At 41.8% G+C, this 23,083-nt stretch overlaps 1 protein-coding gene across 4 annotated transcripts in view; it reads right to left on the reverse strand.

Moving 5' to 3' along the window:
* Positions 1-756: 756 nt before the first annotated feature.
* CASP6 (caspase 6) overlaps positions 757-23,083 on the reverse strand; it is a 56,155-nt gene continuing 33,828 nt past the window's right edge. For all 4 annotated transcript variants that reach the window (XM_073571954.1, XM_073571953.1, XM_073571956.1 and 1 more), the window contains 6 exons: positions 20,709-20,751; positions 17,094-17,243; positions 7,906-7,982; positions 6,857-7,032; positions 5,269-5,428; positions 757-1,318 (listed from right to left, as the gene is read on the reverse strand). In XM_073571954.1, coding sequence (XP_073428055.1) covers positions 1,086-1,318; positions 5,269-5,428; positions 6,857-7,032; positions 7,906-7,982; positions 17,094-17,243; positions 20,709-20,751 — 839 coding nt within the window. In that variant the 3' untranslated portion in view covers positions 757-1,085. The remainder of the gene's footprint in view (positions 1,319-5,268; positions 5,429-6,856; positions 7,033-7,905; positions 7,983-17,093; positions 17,244-20,708; positions 20,752-23,083) is intronic.

Consider the following 23,083-nt stretch of genomic DNA (forward strand, 5'->3'; position numbering starts at 1 on the left):
GTAAACTAAAGACAAAAAATAGACAGACAAGGGGAATGAACTTGGCTTGAGCAGAATCAGAGAGATATCACCAAACATCCTCAAACAGCTCCAGAGAGGAAGTAAGCCAACTGCTATAATTCCAAACCTTCACAAGGGAAAAATGTGAATATCACCAGCGACACTCTGCAAAAGACTGGGGATTTATAAACACCCAGGTCCAGGTCTGTCAACTAGGGCCGGAGGGAGGTTACTGCTGGGTTCAAGAGTCAAAAGAATTAAGGATGCATCTGTAATGCCAAACGCAGAGACCTTCTGCAGCCAGATGCAGAGTGACAGTCTGTTGCATCTGACACACTCGTAACATAACCTTTGACACACTCAGTGCTGGAATGAATGTGTCACATGGATTTGTCTTTCTACATCAACTAAGGAATGTGTTCTTCAGACCATTTGAGGGCATCATAATCATGGACCAGACTTATACTGAATGTGTGAACGTGGTCAGGAGAAGCATTGCAATTTTATTTTCCGGACAAGAAAAATATCTGTTGAAACACTGATCGTAAAGACTGAAACATTGACCAAACACTTCTAAAAAAAAATTGGATCAAGAAAAATCACTGATGTGTCAATGACGTCTTACAGAAGATCTTCGTAATGTGATGTGTACCAAGGAAAGGTTGTGAATCTGACCTTCAATTTGATGAATCACTTCCACAGTGTCATTAGTAATGACAGGTTTCAATGGATATATTTGCACAAAACAGACATAAATTGTGACAATTTCCATTTTATTGCTATAGATTCACAAATGCTGCAATATAAAAATGATTTATCATATTTTATTTTAAAAAAAATGCATTCAAATCTAAATCTATTGACCTGATCGTTCCCTACTTTTTCCTGAGAATTTGTAGTAAAAAAATGTAAAAAAATTCCCTTAACCATCAGCTACAATAACAGATTGCAGCACAACTGGTAAACATATGGAAACTTCTAACAGTAAATGAAATGTTTGCTGGTCTCTATATAGGTGTTTAATCTGAACTGAGTTACTGTTTGACCATATTCTAGTTCCGTAAGAAAAAAAAGTTGCACATTTTTTACTTCGGCCTTAAGTAGAGCTTCTTGGTCAGCATGGATGCAAAACAGGGGACTTGTTTTTTCCCAATCGCATTCCTATCAAGACAGTTCTCAACCGAGCGCAGAGACACTTTTCTGTTCACCAGCGTCAGTAGTTCTGTAAACTCCAGCTCTTTTCCATACTTATTAAGTGCCTCACACAGATCCTGGATATACCAGGACCCGTTTAGAGTTTCCCGATGAGAATAGTAGCCTTAAAGGGAAAAAAAATAGAGGGAAGCACAATAAATCAAAATACATTTAACTGTAAATTAAAATAAATTATACTAAAACCTAATGTACTGCAAAATGGAAAATGTAATGCAGTGGTTTTTTTTACAACAATTATCTAATAAAAAAAAAAAAAAGTGCTATAAACCACAGTTTTTAACCCCCTCACGCCATGGCCATTTCCATTTTTGTTTTTTCCCTTCTGCTAAGAGCCATTCCCAGTGCAGTGAAATTGCAAAAAAAATTGCAATTCACAATTGTTTTTTGTTTGTTTTTTTTTAAATTTACCATGTTCATTATATGGTAAAACTGACATGTTATTATGATTGCCCAGGTCAGTACAAGTACGCAGATACCAAATGTATACAGTTAGGTCCATATATATTTGAACAGAGACAACATTTTTCTAATTTTGGTTCTAGACATTACCACAATGAATTTTAAACAAAACAATTCAGATGCAGTTGAAGTTCAGACTTTCAGCTTTCATTTGAGGGTATCCACATTAAAATTGGATGAAGGGTTTAGGAGTTTCAGCTCCTTAACATGTGCCACCCTGTTTTTAAAGGGACCAAAAGTAATTGGACAATTGACTCCAAGGCTATTTCATGGACAGGTGTGGGCAATCCCTTCGTTATGTCATTCTCAATTAAGCAGATAAAAGGCCTGGAGTTGATTTGAGGTGTGGTGCTTGCATTTGGAAGGTTTTGCTGTGAAGGAAACAGCAGTCAAAGGAGCTCTCCATGCAGGTGAAACAAGCCATCCTTAAGCTGCAAAAACAGAACAAACCCATCCGAGAAATTGCTACAACATTAGGAGTGGCAAAATCTACAGTTTGGTACATCCTGAGAAAGAAAGAAAGCACTGGTGAACTCATCAATGCAAAAAGACCTGGGCACCCACGGAAGACAACAGTGGTGGATGATCGCAGAATAATCTCCATGGTGAAGAGAAACCCCTTCACAACAGCCAACCAAGTGAACAACATTCTCCAGGAGGTAGGCGTATCAATATCCAAATCTACCATAAAGAGAAGACTGCATGAAAATAAATACAGAGGGTTCACTGCACGGTGCAAGCCACTCATAGGCATCAAGACTCAAACGGCTAGACTGGACTTTGCTAAAAAACATCTAAAAAAGCCAGCACAGTTCTGGAAGAACATTCTTTGGACAGATGAAACCAAGATCAACCTCTACCAGAATGATGGAAAGAGAAAAGTATGGCGAAAGCGTGGTACAGCTCATGATCCAAAGCACACCACATCATCTGTAAAACACGGCGGAGGCAGTGTGATGGCTTGGGCATGCATGGCTGCCAGTGGCACTGGGTCACTAGTGTTTATTGATGATGTGACACAGGACAGAAGCAGCCGAAGGAATTCTGAGGTATTCAGAGCCATACTGTGTGCTCAGATCCAGCCAAATGCAGCCAAACTGATTGGTCGTCGTTTCCTACTACAGATGGACAAGGACCCAAAACATAAAGCCAAAGCAACCCAGGAGTTTATTAAAGCAAAGAAGTGGAATGTTCTTGAATGGCCAAGTCAGTCACCTGATCTCAACCCAATTGAGCATGCATTTCACTTGTTAAAGACTAAACTTCAGACAGAAAGGCCCACAAACAAACAGCAACTGAAAACCACCGCAGTGAAGGCTTGGCAGAGCATCAAAAAGGAGGAAACACAGCGTCTGGTGATGTCCATGAGTTCAAGACTTCAGGCAGTCATTGCCAACAAAGGGTGTTCAACTGAGTACTAGAAATGAACATTTTATTTACAATTATTTACTCTGTCCAATTACTTTTGGTCCCTTTAAAAACAGGGTGGCACATGTTAAGGAGCTGAAACTCCTAAACCCTTCATCCAATTTTAATGTGGCTACCCTCAAATGAAAGCTGAAAGTCTGAACTTCAACTGCATCTGAATTGTTTGGTTTAAAATTCATTGTGGTAATGTCTAGAAACAAAATTAGAAAAATGTTGTCTCTGTTCAAATATATATGGACCTAACGGTATTTTATTTTTTATTTTAATGGTGAAAAAAAAAATGCATACATTTGTATGACAAAAAGTTTTCGCGTTTGTGCCGACCTTCTGAGCACCGTAGCGTTTTCATTTTTTGGGGATCCGGGGCTGGGTGATGACTTATTTTTGTACCCTGAGCTGCATTTTTTATTGATACCATTTTGGGGCAAATATAATGTTTTGATCACCTCTTGTTGCATTTTACTGCTGTAAGAGGGTGACCAAAATGGTCATATGTCTCCCCCTTGTGAGTAAAATGGTTGTAACCGGTGCTTACAAAAGATTGTATTATATTGCATAGAACTTTATAGGCACCAAGGTGCACAGTTAATGCAATGTTATAACGTGTTCTGATAAATGCATAATGTCTGATGTGTCATATATAGGGAAAGTATAGGACATAAGATGTAGGATTAGCATTACATATGAGCTAGGATTTCAAACAGTGCAGTTGTAGGCACATTAGAATTGGGTAGTGTGTGGTGCCAGTTATGATACAGTTAATTGTTCAGGGAATAGCTCCAGGTTGGGAGGAGCAGGGTGAGTTAGTGAGGAAGAAAAACACTTCCTGATTTCTGGCAGTGACAGATGGGATGGAGAGATAATAGCAGTTGGCGGTCCTAGGGCACTCAGAGAATGGGCTGTTCAGCAGCAGAATGCCAGCCACAAACTGGGACAGAACTCATGGAAGCTGCAGAAACGGGCAGAGTATCCCAGAGGCTAGGAAATGGAAGGGATAGCTCACGGCGAACGAGCAGTGGACATCAGAACGTGTTGTGTTATGGACTTTAAAAACTGAAAAGTTTGTGCCCAATATTGTGTGTCTCATTATGATGAAAATGGACAATTCTTTATTATAAAACTAACTGGATGTCCCTTAATGTGTGTGCAGTGGTTCCTGAACCCAAAGAACAGGAGAAGGCAGAAGTCTGCGACCAGCACGTGAGTGTACTGCATCACACGCATAGCACATGGGAATCGGGACACAGTGTATTTGTAATGGTCCAGGGTGTGGGTATACAGCAGCCCCTCGCCCATGACTACCACCACCCTATGACCCTCCTTACAAGTTGGCGTAGTCGCCAGGATGAAATCATGCATCGTGAAAACGTAAAACACACGGGGAAGATTTCAGTAAAACCTAAAATGGTGAATGATGGCACAGAGGCTGGCAAAAGCATTCTAACCCCACTTTTAAAGCACACTTCACTTTTAAAGGGTCGGTGGTTCACAAAAAGGAAGGAGGGGGAACCACCTCAACAGGACGCCCCCAGGATCTTGACGGGTCAGGACTGCAAGGACTGAAACACTTGAACTGTCGAAGCAGACATAAGTGGCCAATAGGCCTGTTGTGTTTTGAACGGACACGTTTTGTCCGGTTTCCAAGAGCAAAGGGACCAGGGCTATGCAGACCTGTGTTTAAAAGAAAAAAAAGAGAACTTGGACACGCTGTGTCGGGGTCCCCACAGTGGTGGGATGGACCCATGTATGAAATGGATGATCTGATGTGCAAAACCGGGTTGAAGAAAATGTTAAATTCCGTGTATATCTAACATAAAAATATTTTACTAACTGTTTTAAGAATATGTTTGATGTCTTACAGGTGCTGTCATAGTCCGGACAAACATGTTTTAGGAAGGAGGTGTGCGGACTCAGCACCGGAGCCCGCATGAAAGTCAGGAACACGACATATGATGTCATATATCATGAAGTCATATACGTCATATGTCGTGAAGCGGTTAAAGGGTTATTCCCATCTCTGACACGGATAGGAAAAAGATGTGACAAATTTATTAGGAAGCACATGCACATTTTATCTGAGTTAACTGTATACTAAGCCTAGCCTAAGAAATGCAGATCTTTGTAACGTTACCAAATGTTCTTTAAATGTAATATAGCATCTGATACCTTCTGCAACAGAATAGCACATGATGAAATCAGCCCCAGCAGGCAGAGTATATACAGCGGCTGCATCTACTTCAGTGCTATTTGTCTCAGGGATATCCACGCTGCTGTCAGTATAGTCAGTGGCTATGACTGGCTCATCATGTTGAGCACCTCGACAAGCCTGCCAAAAGAGATGAGAAGAAATAATAAGTGACATGTTCATTTTCTTTTTTTAAAATTGCACATTACATGTGATGGATAATAAGGAGAAAAACCAAAACTAGAATCTTTTTCATATTAAGTCTTAACATCTGACCTGTGGGGGGTGGATAAGTGAAGGAGAAATCCAGGTCACTAGCCCCGCAGAACAGTAATTTTAATGACCATAGCTGGTTTAGATAGTCTGAGCCCTATTGATCAATCAGTGATAGGCCATTATGTACGTTTTGGCAGAACACCATTTAAAGCAGCATAATTAATCATTTCCTAAATTATTAAAATGGCTAAGGTGTCCTTTTTGTTTAGTAAAAATATTGTTCTGATCTTATTCCACCCAGATCCTACTCACATGCTGCAACCACTGGAGGGAAACTGGTGAGAGATAGACACTACAGGTTTTTAAAGGGAAGCTGTCAGGCGATCCAAGCTGCTGCAACTACTGTCAGCATGATGGAGACTGGCTGCAAAATTTCAGACAGGATTTTTTTTTTTTTAAATGCTCCCACTTCGTAGATCCAGCAAGGGGGACTATAGCCGGAGACGAGACTAGTCCGGCTCTGCCCCTGGCCCACTCATGCCAGTGCTGCTGCATGTGATTTACAGTTCTTCTCCCATGTGAGCACGAGGAGAGACCTGTCATTCACCTACAGCGGCACTGGGAAATGACGGCTGAGAGAAGAGCCAGACTAGTCTTGTCTCTGGTTATGGTCCCCAACCATATCTTCAAACGCAGAAAATTTCAGAAAATAATAAACCTGGCTGAAATCATGCAGTCAGGCTGCGATTCATGCTGCCTATAGTTTGGAAACGCCGGACAGGTTCCCTTTAATCAGCTGCAAAGTGCATTATAAAGTGTTAATGTACACATTTTACATACAGTTAACCGGCCTGACTAGCATGAGAGATTTTCATTCCACTCAATCATTGGTGGACATGGATATTCCTTTACCGTAAATTCTGGTACTGTTAATCACCTGTCAGTGGCAGCAGTCACATGGGAATAGACATCAATACAGGACACCAGATTACACAGAAAGTGAAGGAACGAGGCAAGAGCGCCACAAAAGCACTGACTGTGGTGACTCCGCCTACAAATCCTGATGGACAGTACACATCATGTACACTAAATGTGACTACACCCCTTTTCTCTCTTTCCTGGATAGCCAGCTTCTATTTTCTAACATTGTCACTTTTTTTTTTTTTTTTTTTTTTACAATATTTTTAATGAGATTTCATCATAATAGTAATCAACACAGAATCTCATAACCTGTATACATTTAGGTCATTGGTGACTTCTTAAATTCTTACAATCTACAATAAAGGGTCCATAAACCTATGTATAGTTATGTTAAGAGAAAATAATACACACATTAACCATTAAAATGTGTACCTGGATTATGAAAATCTTAGGCTTGCCCACTAAGCTCTGGCATTTGTCCCCTTTGAATAAAGAAGTCAGTCTTTGAATTTCAATTTTAGCATCAAAAGCATAGACGTGATTATCTTCTCCATGGCTCAGAAACACGCAGAGGAAGCAGTCAGCATCACCGTGATCACTCATTGAAACTGAAGGGTCATATGGAAAACAAAAGCATATAAGAGACTAGCAGAATCAGACAAAAACTATACAGAATGCATGTTTCGGAGATGGTGTAAGCATGAAACTGGTAAACTACAACTATATGTGCATTATGAAGCGAGTCGTATCGGCAAGCGGCAGAACTGCCCCTTACCACAAGGGATTTAGTGATGGTACCCCTAGTGACTTATGTGAAACTTGAACATAAAATGAGTGGATGTGATCAGTTAAATTCCATAGATTAATGGTGAAACCCATCAGAGTTTTTAGGCACTTCCCAGACCTTTAGTCACTTAGGCTGGTTTCGCATTTGCGTTTTTTTTGCGCTGTGTTTTTGTGCAAAAAAAGCATGCGTTTTTTTTCCTATACTTAACATGGGTGCGCATAGACATGCGTTTGTATGCGCATGCGTTTTTTTGTAGTGTGCGCCCGGGCGCACAAAATGCATCCTGTTGCATTTTTTGTGCGTCCGACCTGTCTCAAAAAAACGCATGCGCACGCAATGCGCACAAAATCCACCCAAAAACAAATTATAGTCTATGAGAGTGCAAAAAACGCATGCATTTTTTAAAAAAACCCATGCACAAAAACACAAAACAACGCATAAAAACGCATGATGCGTTTTTTATGTGCGTTTGCACTGCGCACGCAGCGCAAAAAAACCGCAAGTGTGAAAGTAGCCTAACTCCAACACATCACCACACGGTCACTTCTTTTGTAGATCTGTGGCCCGGTGTATAATATTGGGGGGTTCAATGTTGCAACGATAAATCAGACACACATAAGATATTGGATACCTGCCTACAGAATTTTTTTTTTTTTTACTACTTGAGCTTTTGTTTTCCAAATTTAGAATTTACCATCATGGACTTTCTCTAGAATTTCCACAGCTTTGAGGTTATCATAGCTTTCCACTTCAAACCCGAGGTCAGTTAGCCTGAAGAAACACAAACAATACTTATCAATATCTACAAGTGCTTCTCACAAGATTAGAATATCATCAAAAAGTTAATTTCTTTCAGTTCTTCAATACAAAAAGTGAAACTCATATATTATATAGAGTCATTACAAACAGACTGATCTATTTCAAGTGTTTATTTCTGTTAATGTTGATGATTATGGCTTACAGCCAATGAAAACCCAAAAGTCATTATCTCAGTAAATTAGAATAATTAACAAAAAACACCTGCAAAGCCTTCCGAAGCGTTTGAAAGGGTCCCTTAGTCTGTTTCAGTAGGGTCCACAATAATGGGGAAGACTGCTGACTTGACAGATGTCCAGAAGGCAGTCATTGACACACTACACAAGGAGGGTAAGCCACAAAAGGTCATTGCTAAAGAAGCTGGCTGTTCACAGAGTGCTGTATACAAGCACGTTAATGGAAAAGTTGAGTGGAAGGAAAAAAGTGTGGTAGAAAAAGGTGCACAAGCAACCAGGATAACCACAACCTTGAAAGGATTGTTAAGAAAAGGTCATTCAAAAATTTGGGGGAGATTCAAAAGGAGTGGACTGCTGCTGGAGTCATTGCTTCAAGAGCTACCACAAACAGACGTATCCAGGACATGGGCTCCAAGTGTCGCATTCCTTGTGTCAAGCCACTCATGACCAATAGACAAAGCCAGAAACGTTTTACCTGAGCCAAGGAGAAAAAGAACTGGACTATTGCTCAGTGGTCCAAGGTGTTGTTTTCAGATTAAAGTAAATTTTGCATTTCATTTGGAAATTAAGTTCCCAGAGTCTGGAGGAAGAGTGGAGAGGCACACAATCCAAGCTGTTGAGGTCTAGTGTGAAGTTTCCACCATCAGGGATGGTTTGGCTCCCCAAACCATGTCATCTGCTGGTGTAGGTCCACTGAGTTTTATCAAGACCAAAGTCAGCGCAGCCATTTACCAGGAAATTTAGAGCACTTCATACTTCCTGCTTTTTGGAGATTGAAATTTCATTCTCCAGAAGGACCTGTCCACACTGCCAAAAGTACCAATACCTGGTTTAAAAACAACAGTATCACTGTGCTTGATTGGCGAGCATACTTGCCTGACCTTAACCCCATAGAGAATCTATGGGGTATTGTCAAGAGGAAGATGATGAGACACCAGATCCAGTAATGCAGATGAGCTGAAGACTTTATTCAAAGCAACCTGGGCTTCACCTCAGCAGTGCCACAGGCTGATCACCTCCATGCCACGCCGCATTGATGGAGCAAATAATGCCAAAGGAACCCCGACCATGTATTGCGTGCATTTACTGAATATATATTTCAGTAGGCCAATATTTCGGATTTTAAAATCATTTTTCAAGCTGGTGTTATAAAGTATTCTAATTTACTGAGATAATGACTTTTGGGTTTTCATTGGCTGTAAGCCATAATCAGCAACATTAACAGAAATAAACACTTGAAATAGATAACTCTGTAATGACTCTATATATGAGTTTCACTTTTTGTATTTAAGAACTGAACTGAAATAACTTTTTGATGATATTCTAATTTTGTGAGAAGCACCTGTATGTGAGGTCATGCATCCATAAAGTCCCAAACTATAAAATGAGCATGCTATCTATCCCACCCAGTAATCAACATGAAAAAGGTCAATATCACTGTTTTTAGTTGTTTTTGTTGTCTCACAAAAGTTGAATTAATAAGTGACTACAATTAAAATCTATAAATTGTCCTAAAAAGATAATCCCTCATACAGTTCTATCAATGGAAGAATAGAAAGATTATGTCTGCCAGAATATGGTGACATAAAACTTTTTTTTTTTCACAAAGTAATTTTAATGTACAAAAATATAAATAAAACTATGTGTACCTTGTTAATCATTCTGACAAAAAGTTAAAGGAAACCGGTCTCCAGTTTTGTGACATAGCAGCTAAAAATATCACCTTATTCAGAGTCTGCTATGCATTCCCTACATCCTTATAGGACCCCCTGACTCCCCTTGTAGACTCACGAAAACCTTTTTTAATGTCTCCCTCGCTGTATGGTAATCTTCTCAGTCCAATCCGATGGGCGTGGTTTCGGGCCTGTACACCACTCCCATCTGCTGTTGCTCGCCGTCCTATTTCATGGATAACGCCTATTGTGCCGGGCGACATCTCGTGCCTGCTCAGAAATATTGTATTTCGCGCCTGCGCAGTATGCTTTTCCCAACTGCGGGCAAAGCTGAAAAACAGAAGTGCACGTGCGCTGGCAAACGTAGTTCCAGTACATGAGCTGGAAGTATGTGTGTTGGCGCATGACACTTCTGTTTTTCGGGTTTGCCCACAGTTGGGCAAAGCATACTGCGCAGGCGCGAAACACAATATTTTTGAGCAGACGCGAGATGTCGCCCGGCGCAATAGGTGTTATCCATGAAGTAGGACAGCGAGCAACAGTGATGTAGAGGCCTGAAACCACGCCCATCGGTTCGGACTGAGAAGATTACCATACAGCAAGGGAGACATTAAAAAACATTTTTGTGAGTATACAAAGGGAGTCAGGGGGTTCTATAAGGATGTAGGGAATGCATAGCAGATGCTGAGTAAGGCGATAGCAAATAAAAATATCGCCTTACTCAGCATCTGCTATTTACAGTGTTCTGTACTACAGAATGGAAATGTATCCATGAAAATCGGACAGCACTTGTCCATTTACTTTTCACGCACCCATTGACTTGCATTGGCGAGTCTCATCCAATATACATGGCCACTTGCAGCATGCTGCAATTTTTTTTCTCATTCAGATTTCTGTTGAGAAAAAAAATTGCAGATGAGCACTAACTCAGTGAATAACATTAGTCAGAGTGCAATCCGATTTTTTATCGGATTGCACTCGCCCAATTTATACACAGATGAGAATGAGCCCTTAAAGGGAATCTGTCACCCCTTTTTTGAGATATCATATAATGATATCATTCAATTGTGTGTCACATAAAGATTCTCTTAGTACTTTTGCTTCCCCCTGACCCCGCACCTTTCATGCATAAATACCTTTTTTATATCGGTTCAAATGTATGTAAACTGCCACGGTCCGGTCCGTTGGGCGGGGCTTATTCACCTGCTCCCCCCTCCCTGTCTTGCTCTACACAAGAAGAAATGCATAGAGCAAGACAGGGAGGGGGGGAGCAGTTGAATAAGCCCCGCCCAGCGGACCGGACAGCTGCAGTTTACATACATCTGAACCGATATAAAAAAGGTATTTATGCATGAAAGGTGCGGGGTCAGGGGGAAGCAAAGGTACTAAGAGAATCCTTATGTGACACACAATTGAATGATATCATTATATGATATCTCAAAAAAGGGGTGACAGATTCCCTTTAACCCCTTCCCGACCTGTGACACAGCGTATGCGTCATGAAAGTCGGTGCCAATCCGACCTATGACGCATACCCTGTGTCATGAATTCAAAGCCCCCCTGCGGGTCGGGTGACCGGGGTCAATGAAAGGTCACCTGACCCGCAGATACAGGGGGCTTTGTAATTCACCACAGGGGGCGTGGCTTCACCCCCACGTGGCTACGATCGCTCTGATTGGCTGTTAAAAGTGAAACAGCCAATCAGAGCGATAGTAATATTTCATCAATGAAAATTGATGAAATATTACAATCCAGCCATGGCCGATGCTGCAGTAGCATCGGACATGGCTGGAGACACCGATTTGACCCCCCCCACCGGCGATCGCCCCCCCCTGCCACTGAATGACAGCGGCGATCTGCCGCCGCTGTCATCATCTGCCCCCCCTCCCATTCCCTTCGCTCCCCGCCAGCTTCCGATCCCCCCTCACCCACTCTCACCGCCCCCGGCACCTTCCAAGTCCCCCCGTCGCTCCCGGTGTCCGGCGGGTCCGGTTCATGGGCGCCGCCATCTTAGAAAATGGCGGGCGCATGCGCAGTGCGCCCGCCCGAATCTGCCGGCTGCAGATTCCATTATTTGATTTTGATCACTCTCAGAGTGATCAAAATGAAATAAAAAGTAAATGAACCCCCCGATTATCACCCCCATAGGTAGGAAGAACTAATAAAATAAAGAAAATATTTTTATTTTTATTTTTCCATCAGGGTTAGGGTTAGGGTTGGAAAGAGGGTTAGGGTTAGGGTTGGAAAGAGGGTTAGGGTTGAAAAGAGGGTTAGGGTTGGAAAGAGGGTTAGGGTTGGAATTAGGGTTAGGGTTAGAAAGAGGGTTAGGGTTGGAAAGAGGGTTAGGGTTGGAAAGAGGGATAGGGTTGAAAAGAGGGTTAGGGTTAGAATTAGGGTTAGGCTTGTGGTTAGTGTTATGGTTAGTGTTGGGTTTAGGGGTGTGTTGGGGTTAGGGTTAGGGTTGGGATTAGGGCTAGGGATGTGTTGGGGTTAGGGTTGGAGTTAGAATTGAGGGGTTTCCACTGTTTAGCCACATCAGGGGGTCTCCAAACGCGACATGGTGCAACCTTTGATTCCAGCCAATTTTGCGTTCAAAAAGTCAAATGGTGCTCACTCCCTTCCATGCCCCGACGTGTGCCCAAACAGTGGTTTACCCCACATATGGGGTGTCAGCGTACTCAGGAAAAATTGCACAACAACTTTTGGGGTCTAATTTCTCCTGTTACCCTTGGGAAAATAAAAAATTGGGGGCTAGAAAATTATTTTTGTGGAAAAAAAATGTTTTTTTCATTTTCATGTCTCTGCATTATAAACTTCTGTGAAGCACTTGGGGGTTGAAAGTGCTCACCATACATCTACATAAGTTCCTTGGAAGGTCTAGTTTCCAAAATGGGGTCACTTGTGGGGGGTTTCCACTGTTTAGGCACATCAGGGGCTCTGCAAACGTAATGACGACTGCAGACTATTCCATCAAAGTCTGCATTTCAAAACGTCACTACTTCCATTCCGAGCCCTGACGTGTGCCCAAACAATGGTTCCCCCACACATATGGGGTATCAGCATACTCAGGACAAACTGGACAACAACTTTTGGGGTCCAATTTCTCCTGTTACCCTTGTGAAAAAAAAAATTGCGGGCTAAAAATCATTTTTTTTGAGGGAAAAAATGATTTTTTATTTTCACGGCTCTGCGTTACAATCTTCTGTGAAGCACTTGGGGTTCAAGGTGCTCACCACACATCTAGATAAGTTCCTTGGGGGGTCTTGTTTCCAAAATGGGGTCCCTTGTGGGGGGTTTCTACTGTTTAGGCACACAGGGGCTCAGCAAATGTAACATGGTGCCCGCAGACTATTCCATCAAAGTCAGCATTTCAAAATATCACTACTTCCCTTCCGAGCCCCGACGTGTGCCCAAACAGTGGTCTCCCCCCACATATGGGGTACCAGCGTACTCAGGCCAAACTGGAAAACAACTTTTGGGGTCCAATTTATCCTGGTACCCTTGTGAAAATAAAAAATTGCAGACTAAAAAATTTTTTTTTAGGAAAAAAAAAAGATTTTTTATTTTCACTGCTCTGCATTATAAACTTCTGTGAATCACCTGGGGGTTCAAAGTGCTCACTATGCAACTAGATAAGTTCCTTAGGGGTCTAGTTTCCAAAATGGGGTCATTTGTGGGGGAGCTCCAAAGTTTAGGCACACAGGGGATCTCCAAACACGACATGGTGTCCACTAACGATTGGAGCCAATTTTCATTTCAAAAAGTCAAATGGCGCTCATTCCCTTCTGCGCCCTGCCGTGCACCCAAACAGTGCCCCCCCCCACATATGGGGTACCAACGTACTCAGGACAATCTGGACAACAACTTTTGTGGTCCAATTTCTCCTGTTACCCTTGTGAAAATAAAAAATAGCGTGCTAAAAAATCATTTTTGAGGAAAAAAAAATGATTTTTTATTTTCACTGCTCTATGTTATAAACTTTTGTGAGGCACTTGGGGGTTCAAAGTGCTCACTACACATCTAGATAAGTTCCTTAAGGGGTCTAGTTACCAAAATGGTGTCACTTGTGGGGGAGCTCCAATGTTTAGGCACACAGGGGCTCTCCAAACGCGACATGGTGTCCGATAACGATTGGAGCTAATTTTCCATTCAAAAAGTCAAATGGTGCTCCTTCCCTTCCGGGCCCTGCCCTGCACCCAAACAGTGGTTTATGACCACATATGAGGTATTGGTGTGCTCAGGAGAAATTGCCCAACAAATTTTAGGATCCATTTTATCCTGTTGCCCATGTGAAAATGAAAAAACTGAGGCTAAAAGATAATTTTTGTGAAAAAAAAGTACTTTTTTTTTTTTTACAGATCAATTTGAGAAGCACCTGGGGGTTCAAAGTGATCACTATGCATCTAGATAAGTTCCTTGGGGGGTCTAGTTTCCAAAATGGGGTCACTTGTGGGGGAGCTCCAGTGTTTAGGCACACAGCGACTCTCCAAACGCGACATGGCAACCGCTAAATATTCCAGCATATTTTCCATTCAAAAAGTCAAATGGTGCTCCTTCCCATCTGAGCCCTGCCGTACGCCCAAACAGTGGTTTATGACCACATATGAGGTATCGGTGTACTCAGGGGAAATTGCCCAACAAATTTTAGGATCCATTTTATCCTGTTGCCCATGTGAAAATGAAAAAATTGATGCTGAAAGGAAATTTGTGTTGGAAAAATTAAAATGTCCATTTTTTCCTTCCACATTGCCTTAGCTGTTGTGAAACACCTGAAGGGTTAATAATCTTCTTGAATGTGGTTTTGAGTAGCTTGAGGGGTGCAGTTTTTAGAATGGTGTCACTTTTGGGTATTTTCTGCCATATAGACCCCTCAAAGTGACTTCAAATGTGAGGTGGTCCATAAAAAAAATGGTTTTGTAAATTTTGTTGTAAAAATGAGAAATCGCTGGTCAACTTTTAACCCTTATAACTTCCTAACAAAAAAATATTTTGCTTCCAAAATTGTGCTGATGTAAAGTAGACATGTGGGAAATGTTATTTAGTAACTATTTTGTGTCACATAACTCTCTAGTTTAACAGAATAAAAATTCAAAATTTGAAAATTGTGAAATTTTCAAAATTTTCGCCAAATTTCTGATTTTTTCACAAATAAACGCAAAAATTATCGACCTAAATTTACCACTAACATGAAGCCCAATATGTCACGAAAAAACAATCTCAGAATCGCTAGGATGCTTTGAAGCGTTCCAGAGTTATTACCTCATAAAGGGACACTGGTCAGAATTGCAAAAAATGGCCAGGTCATTAAGGTCAAAATAGGCTGGGTCATGAAGGGGTTAAACTTGCTAAACACCATTTTGAAGATTATACTGTAAGGTGTATACTTTTTAAAATTGTGTAATTTGTGGGGAAGGTAATATATAGGCCCCTCAAAGGCACTTGAAAACTGAGTCTGCCCCTAAAAAAGGTTTCTGAAAGTTCCTTGAAAATGTTAAAAATTGCAAATTTATAAACCATCTGTGGTCCTGAAAAATAATTGCACGTAAAGTCAATATAAGGGAAGTATCAATTATTAAAAGGGGTTGTCCGGCCTTAGGCTATAAATCTGGAGCCATTTTATGTGACTGCAGACTTGTCAGTATACTCTGGTGTCAGCGCCTGGAGCAGGTGACCACAAGTATGCGACTTGCATTCATGCAGTCACGTCTTGCTTGATACAGGTATATTGAGCGAGGCCGGACATGTCTACTCGTAATGTTGCCGGAAGTATGCATATTGCATACCTTGTGGTTACGCGCCCATCGTCTTCACCACAGAATCCTCACAGCATGCAATGCCCACACTGTGAGGATTGACAATTACATAGAGTCACTGTAGACTTTTACCCTAAAGCCAGACAAACCCTTTAACTAGGGTATAAAGCCCCCTTCTCATATAGCGAGATCGCTGAAGCGTCACCAATTTTGTGACGCAACAGCGATCTCGCTGCATGTGACACGCAGCGGCGACCGGCCCCCCCGCTGGATATCGCTGATCGTGCTCGAATGCCCTGAGCCATTTTTTCATCGTCGGCGTCCCGCTGGCCAGAGCGCATCGCTGTATTTGACGCCGACGAGCGACCTCATTGGCGACGCAGAGCACAGGGAAGCAGGCGGGAATCGTCTGAAAAGCTGCTGTGTGACAAGGTCCCAACGACTGCCGAGGTCATTATACGGATCGTTACTGCGTCAATGAAGAGATCTGCCTGTTTGGCCGCTTACTAGCGACCATTTAGCGACGCACCAGCGATCCTTGCCAGGTCGTATCGTTGTCAGGATCGCTGGTGCGTCGCTAAGTGAAACGGGATCCTTACTTATTTACTGTGATATCACTGTTTTATGGCATGCACATTCATAATTTGCACCTTTCAACCATAACATTTTCTGGGACATTTCAATTTTTTAATAAATTCAAAATATATCAGCCTACATTTCAATTAACATTAAGTTATTGTTATGTAGCCTACACATGCAAGATTTGAATATTTCAATTTAAAACCAGATTTTTCTTTTTCCCTTTCTGATTATTTTATATAATGTACAGTAGATAAAGGTCTAATTGGTATGGGTCAAACTTTTAGGTGCTAATATCAATTTTATGCATTTTCTTTAAAAAAAATTAATTTTATCCACACATGCACATTCATACAATTTAGTGTCAAAGTCTTTAGTGGTATTTTGATAATGTGCCCTGTTTCTAGTTTCAGAAAATAAGTAGGTTAATATCAATTTAATATTTAGCATTTTAGTTTATTTGAACACGTCAAAAGGGCACACATTGTCCTCGTCACCAAAGATGCAAGGTATCAAGAAACCCTAATTAGCCGAAGGGTAAAGGCCTCGTTACACACAACGATATCGCTGGCGAGATCGCTGATTTTGTGACACATCAGCAATCACTCCAGCGATATCGCTGTTTGTGACATCCAGCAGCGACCGCCCCACCCGCCGGGTATCGCTGATCGCGCTGCTCTTAGATACCCGCTGTTTACACTGGAAACCAGCTTGCTCGCTGGTCCTGATCGCTGGAGGGCCTGTCTATGTGACAGCTCACCAGCGATCAGCCTAACATGTCCCAGCGATCCCATCCATGTAGGATCGTTGGTGGGATCGCTGGGACATCGTAATGTGTAATGGGGCCTTAAGGAAAAAAAACCTATACATCTTATTTGAGTATACCTTCTGTGAAGATTATCTCTGTCAGTATTAGTGCCCCGTCTCTCAGGCAGCGTGAGCTGCCAAAAGAACCAGTCATGGTTAAAGATCAGCGCCACGCCTCGTCGTCTGTTTTTCATGCTATACTCTGCAGCCGGATCCAGTGCTTGAGACCTAGAAATGTAAGCAGATACATTAGATCACTTGTGTTGGACGTTATGAAGACATGCATTCCCTACAGAGATACAACATGAGCATTTTTTAAACAGTAGATACTTTATTTACATTACATTAACGGGAACAGACGCTAAGATATCTTTTTTGTTAAAGGGAATCTGTCACCCTTTTTTTGCCCTATTAGCTGCCGGCATAGACATCGGGGGCTTATCTACAGCATTCTGTAATGCTGTAGATAAGCCTCCGATGTAACCTGAAAGAGAAGAAAAACGAGTTATATTATAATCACCGAGGTGGGCGGTCCGGTCCGATGGGTGTTGCGGTCCGGTCCGGTGCCTCCCTTCTTCATGTGATAACGTCCTCTTCTCCCGTCCTGTAATGGCTCCGGCGCCGGCGCACTGCTCTGCCCTGTTGAGGGTAGAGCAGAATTCTGCAGTGCGCAGGCGCCAGACCTCTCCCGACGCCTGCGCACTGCAGGACTCTGCTCTGCCCTCAATAGGGCAGAGCAGTGCGCTTGCGCCGGAGCCATTACAGGACGGGAGAAGAGGACGTCATCGCATGAAGAAGGGAGGCGCCGGACGGGATGGCGACACCCATCGGACCGGACCACCCACTTCGGTGAGTATACTATAACGTGTTTTTCTTCTCTTTCAGGTTACATCGGAGGCTTATCTACAGCATTACAGAATGCTGTAGATAAGCCCTCGATGTCTATGCTGGCAGCTGAAAGGCCAAAAAAAGGGTGACAGATTCCCTTTAACGGTAATATGTCAGCAGGTTTTTTCTATGCAATTGAAAGCACCATAAAGTAGGAGCATAGACCTTGATTTCAGGAATGTGTCACTTACTAGGCTGTGTTTTTCTGATTCAACACATTCAGTGTTTTATCAGCAGGAGATTATCATTACAAATAAACTGGCATCATGCCTACTTGCCCAAACACATCCCCATGAACTGATTAGCAGCTTTCTGTCACTATACAATGTGCACAGAAGGCTGTGATGTTAGCGTGGTTATACCTTGCTAAACATCTCCTAGATCTGCAGCAGAGAAAACTGTGATTCTATCATAACTGCTGCACCTAATAAACTAAGTGATACATCACTGGAATTAGGGTCTCTGTCCCTACCTTATGCTACTGTCAGATTACATAGTAAAAACCTGCTGACATCTGACATATTCCCTTTAACTATTTTGTCCACTACTTTTATGTTGATAACCTATTTTGAGATAGTTAATATCAGATTGGTGCGGACCTGTCACCGACACCCACGCACATCAGCTGTTATCAGGTCTAGCTTTCACGGCTCCGTACACCATTTCATTGAACAGAAACTGAGTTGCAGTTTTTGGGAACAGCCAACTAATCAGGGTATCAAGCTGTGCTGTTCTGCACTGTACACTGTTTATATCCAGCCACCACAAGAGCTGATAACAGCTGATCAGAGGTGGTGATGGTGACTAAAGGGCCTTTTACACATAGCGATATCGCTAAAGCGTCACCGATCACATGTGACACTTGCCTCCGACCAGCCCCCCCCCCCGGATATTGCTGATCGCGCGACAACGTCCTGGGCCGTTTTCTTCTCGCTGGCGCCGACGAGCGATGCATGGACGCAGGCGGAAGTCGTCATCATCGCTGCGTGTGACAGGTAAGTAACGACCGCCGAGCATCGCTGGTGAGATCTGCCTGTTTGGTAGCTCACTAGCAACCATTTAGCGATGCACCAGCGATCCTGACCGGGTCGTATAGTTGTCGGGATCGCTGGTGCATCACTAAATGTAACGGAACCTTTACCCTACCAATTTGATATTAATGACCATCAATATCAGATTAGTGGACAACCCCTTTAGAAGACCTCATTTTTTAAAGAATCGTCTCTCCTAAGCAAGCAGGTTAATTGCTCTGAAGAAAAAGTGACTGGAACAATGGAGTAACTGCTAGGAATTACTTGAATTCTGCCCTTTTCTCAAAAGGAGCAGTGTGGCACATGCAAAATAGATAGTTCCAACAACCGAAGATTAGTCTGAAAAACAAATTGACATGGAAAACCATCTAGAATTTTTCCACAGCTTGCAAAGAGGATTCTGTAAAGTCCCATTGTACATTGTACAATACTGTAGTTTCAACTCAGAAAATTCCAAATTTGATAGCCCAACCTAAAAATTGGAACTGGTCAGTTGACACAGGGTTTACTGGTACAATATCAAAAGGTGAGTATTTTCAACCAATATGTGCTATGGCAAATAAGATAAAAGGAGTGTACCTAATAACTTATTGTGGAAATCAAAAGCCTTTATCATCATATTTACTACTGTATTCTTCTCAAATTCCTATTTTCACTCCTAAAATGTTAAAAGTTTGTTTTGTTTTACAGAGACCAAATGTCAGCATGAAAATAAATTACAGTGTTTCCGTGATTTTGTATGAGACTCCCCATTCAGGTCTATGGGTGTGCAAAAAAAAAAAAAAAAATTGATACAATGAGAATCAACCATATAGCATCTAATTTTTACATATACATTGCAGTTCTTTAGCATAGGAAACTGTGTTTGGTCTTGTAAATTTTAATAACTGCTGATAGATAAAAAATGGATGCTTTCCTGCATTAAGGCTCTCAGCTGTGCACTGTTAGCCACTCCCATCTCCTATATAATCTGGGCTCGGGCTAGTACTCATGTTCAGAGCTAATGTCACGACTCTGTTGTCAGGGGCTCCTTCCTTGTCCCTCATGCTAGGGGCACCCTAGCTCACCCTGTTCCCTGGATTTCTTCTGATGGTGAAGCCACTGGGGCCATGTACCTTACCTTACCTCTTGAATCCACTTGCAGTCTGTACCCTTCCCCCCACCCAGGGAAGAGCAGAGTAGGAGTGTACCGTAATACACCAACCAGACTAATAAGGTAATACAAATAGAGGTAACAAAAAATATCAAACAAACAAATATACTCACACATACAACAGGAATGCACTGGGGAGTGGAGGATGGGATTAAACCAAAATAGGAGAAGAAAGGTAATTACCACACACTCAAAACCTAGCAACAGTCACAGTTAAAGCCACCAAACGCGTTCTCCAATAACAACTACCAACAACCTCCAGCCATGCAGCATAAGCTATCTGACAACGAGTGTTAGCCAGGACCCAGTTTATATAGGAAATGGGAGTGGCACAGTGCACAGCTGAGAACCTTAATGCAAGAAAACTTCCAAGAGCTCTCAACTGAGCAGATTAAACCCTGCACTGCTAAAAGAAATCTGAACCATTTAATATAAAGACGAAGTGCTTCTAATCAGTGCAGGAGTAGGAGAAATCAGACTCTGTGGTCTTCCGGCTTCTCTCTGTCATGGTAAACCTGTGACAGAGGCCTTAAGCTCATACTTTAAGCTTCCAAATATAAATTATACAAATTAATTTCTTATAAATATCTCAATTAAAAATTAGAATAATTGTCCACTCACTTAGCAAACCAACCATCAGTCTCGGTGATGCTTGAATTTCCATCTAGAAAGGATAAATACAAATCTTCAAAAGAAACAGTTCAACTTTATAAAACATTTACCATAAAACAATACATAGGTAGAGATATTTGTAGTATGTCCACACGCTGGAAAAAAAGGTCATATACAACCCCAAGTCCAAAAAAGCTGGAACACAAACGAGAATATAATGATATGGAAATCTCTTACAGCCATATTTTATTCACAACAGAACATAGAACACAGATCAGAAATTGAAAGTTATCTTCGAGTATTTGGATGTGCTCAGAGATTTAGTTTCTGTCGCCATAGCTGCATGATTTGCGGCTACTTGACAGCCTGAATACATGTGGGAATTCCCTAACAAACAGGCAACCCCCACATGTATTCAGGCTGTCAAGTAGCCATAAATCATACAGCTGCGGTGCAGGGGTGAACCTAGCCTCTCTGCTGCCTGAGGTGAACACCAAAATGACGCCCCCTACCCCCGCACACAAAGTAAATTTTTATATATTGTAAAACTGAGTACAATAGTGGACATTTTGATTTAGATAAATAGAAAAAAAAAAGGTGTCCAAACACAAGGATGTCAGCGCCATCACACGCACATACAAGAACAGCAGGGCCGAACTGGGACAAAAATGCAGCCCTGCCACACAAATCCCACCAGCCCACAAACTATAACACTTATCAGCCCCAATCAGTGAATTTTTGCTATACTTTGTCATCCCCTCATCACTCTCTTAAAGGAGTTATTTGAAGAGCCACGTGAATGGCACCACAGTGCGTATGATTGACCCACAGCTCCATTTACATGGTGCTCTTCAAAGCTACGTTTCCCAGGATCATGGGGGTCCCAGCGGTCAGATCCACAACAAACAGAAAGTCATCCCCTAGCCCCACATAATGCTCCATACAGTATTATGGGCCCCATATACTACTGCATATAGTATTATGGGCCCCAAATAATGCTCCATACAGTTTATTGGGACCCATATATTACTTCATACAGCATAATGGGCCCCATAAGTTACTTCATTCAGCATAATGGGCCCCAAATAATTCTTCTCCCCATACCCCACTGCTCTGGCCTCAGTGTATTCTGATCCTCCGCACTGCTTGGCACAGGGACATCATTAACTTTACGTATATAATTGTCCACTTGGACGGATAGTAATAGTGATTTTTTTGTACCCTGTTGTTTGGGGATGGCCCACTTTATGGAGGTGCTCAGGTCATATGACTATACACTAGTAAAAAGTATAAGAGGCTCAATGTGACCAGTGCCATCTAGTTTCCTACCCCTCTTATTCTACTGGTACTGTGGGCACACTGATTGGTACTGAGGAAAAGAAAGAAAACAGAGAGAGAGAAAAAAGAAAACAGAGAGAAAGAAAGAACAGAGAGAGAAAGAACAGAGAGAGAAAGAAAGAAGAGAGAAAGAGAGGGAATGAAATAGAACGGAGAGAGAAAGAAAGAAAAGTGAGAGAAAGAAAGAGGGGGCAGAAAAAAAGAACAGAGAGAAAAAAAGAGAGGGGAAAGAAAGAACAGAGAAGGAGAGAGAAAGAAGGGAAAGAGGGAAAGAAAGAACAGAGAGAGAAAGAGAAAGAAAGGGGGAAAGAAAGAACAGAGAGAAAGAAAGAGAAAGAGGGGAAAGAAAGAACAGAGAGAGAAAGAAAGAACAGAGAGAAAGAAAGAAAGAAAGAAAGAAAGGAAAGAAAAACAACAGAGAGAGAAAGAAAGAAAATGGAAAGAAAGAAAGAACAGAGAGAAGGAAGGGACAGAAAAAAAGAACAGAGAGAAAAAAACAAAGAAGGGAAAGAACAGAGAGGGAGAAAGAAAGAGGGGAAAGAAAGAACAGAGAGAGAAAGAAAGAGAGGAAAGAAAACAGAGAGAGAAGGAAAGAAAGAACAAAGAGAGAAAAAAGAAAGAAAATAGAAAGAAAGGAGGGGAAAGAAAGAGAAAAGAGCGAGAAAGAACTGAGAGAGAGAAGGAAAGATTATATAGAGAAAGAAAGATTAGAGAGAGAAAGAAAGAGAAAGAAAGAACAGAGCGAAAGAAAGAACAGAGAGAAAGAGAAAGAAAGAGGGGAAGAAAGAACAGAGAGGGAGAAAGAAAAAGGGGAAAGAAGAAAGAAAAAGAACAGAGAGAGAGAAAGAGTGGACAGAAAAAAGAAATAGGAGAAAGAAAGAACAGAGAGGGAGACAGAAAGAAGGAAAAGAAATAAAAAACAGAAAGAACAGAGAGAAAGAAAGAAAGAAAGAGGGGAAAGAAAGAAATATGGGAAAGAAAGGACAAAGAGAGAGAAAGAACAGAGAGAAAGAGAAAAGAAAGAAACAGGAAGAAAGAAAGAAAGA

Source organism: Dendrobates tinctorius, unplaced genomic scaffold (assembly GCF_039654945.1).
Source record: "Dendrobates tinctorius isolate UK_male_01 unplaced genomic scaffold, ASM3965494v1 ptg000030l, whole genome shotgun sequence".
Taxonomy (NCBI): Eukaryota; Metazoa; Chordata; class Amphibia; order Anura; family Dendrobatidae; genus Dendrobates; species Dendrobates tinctorius.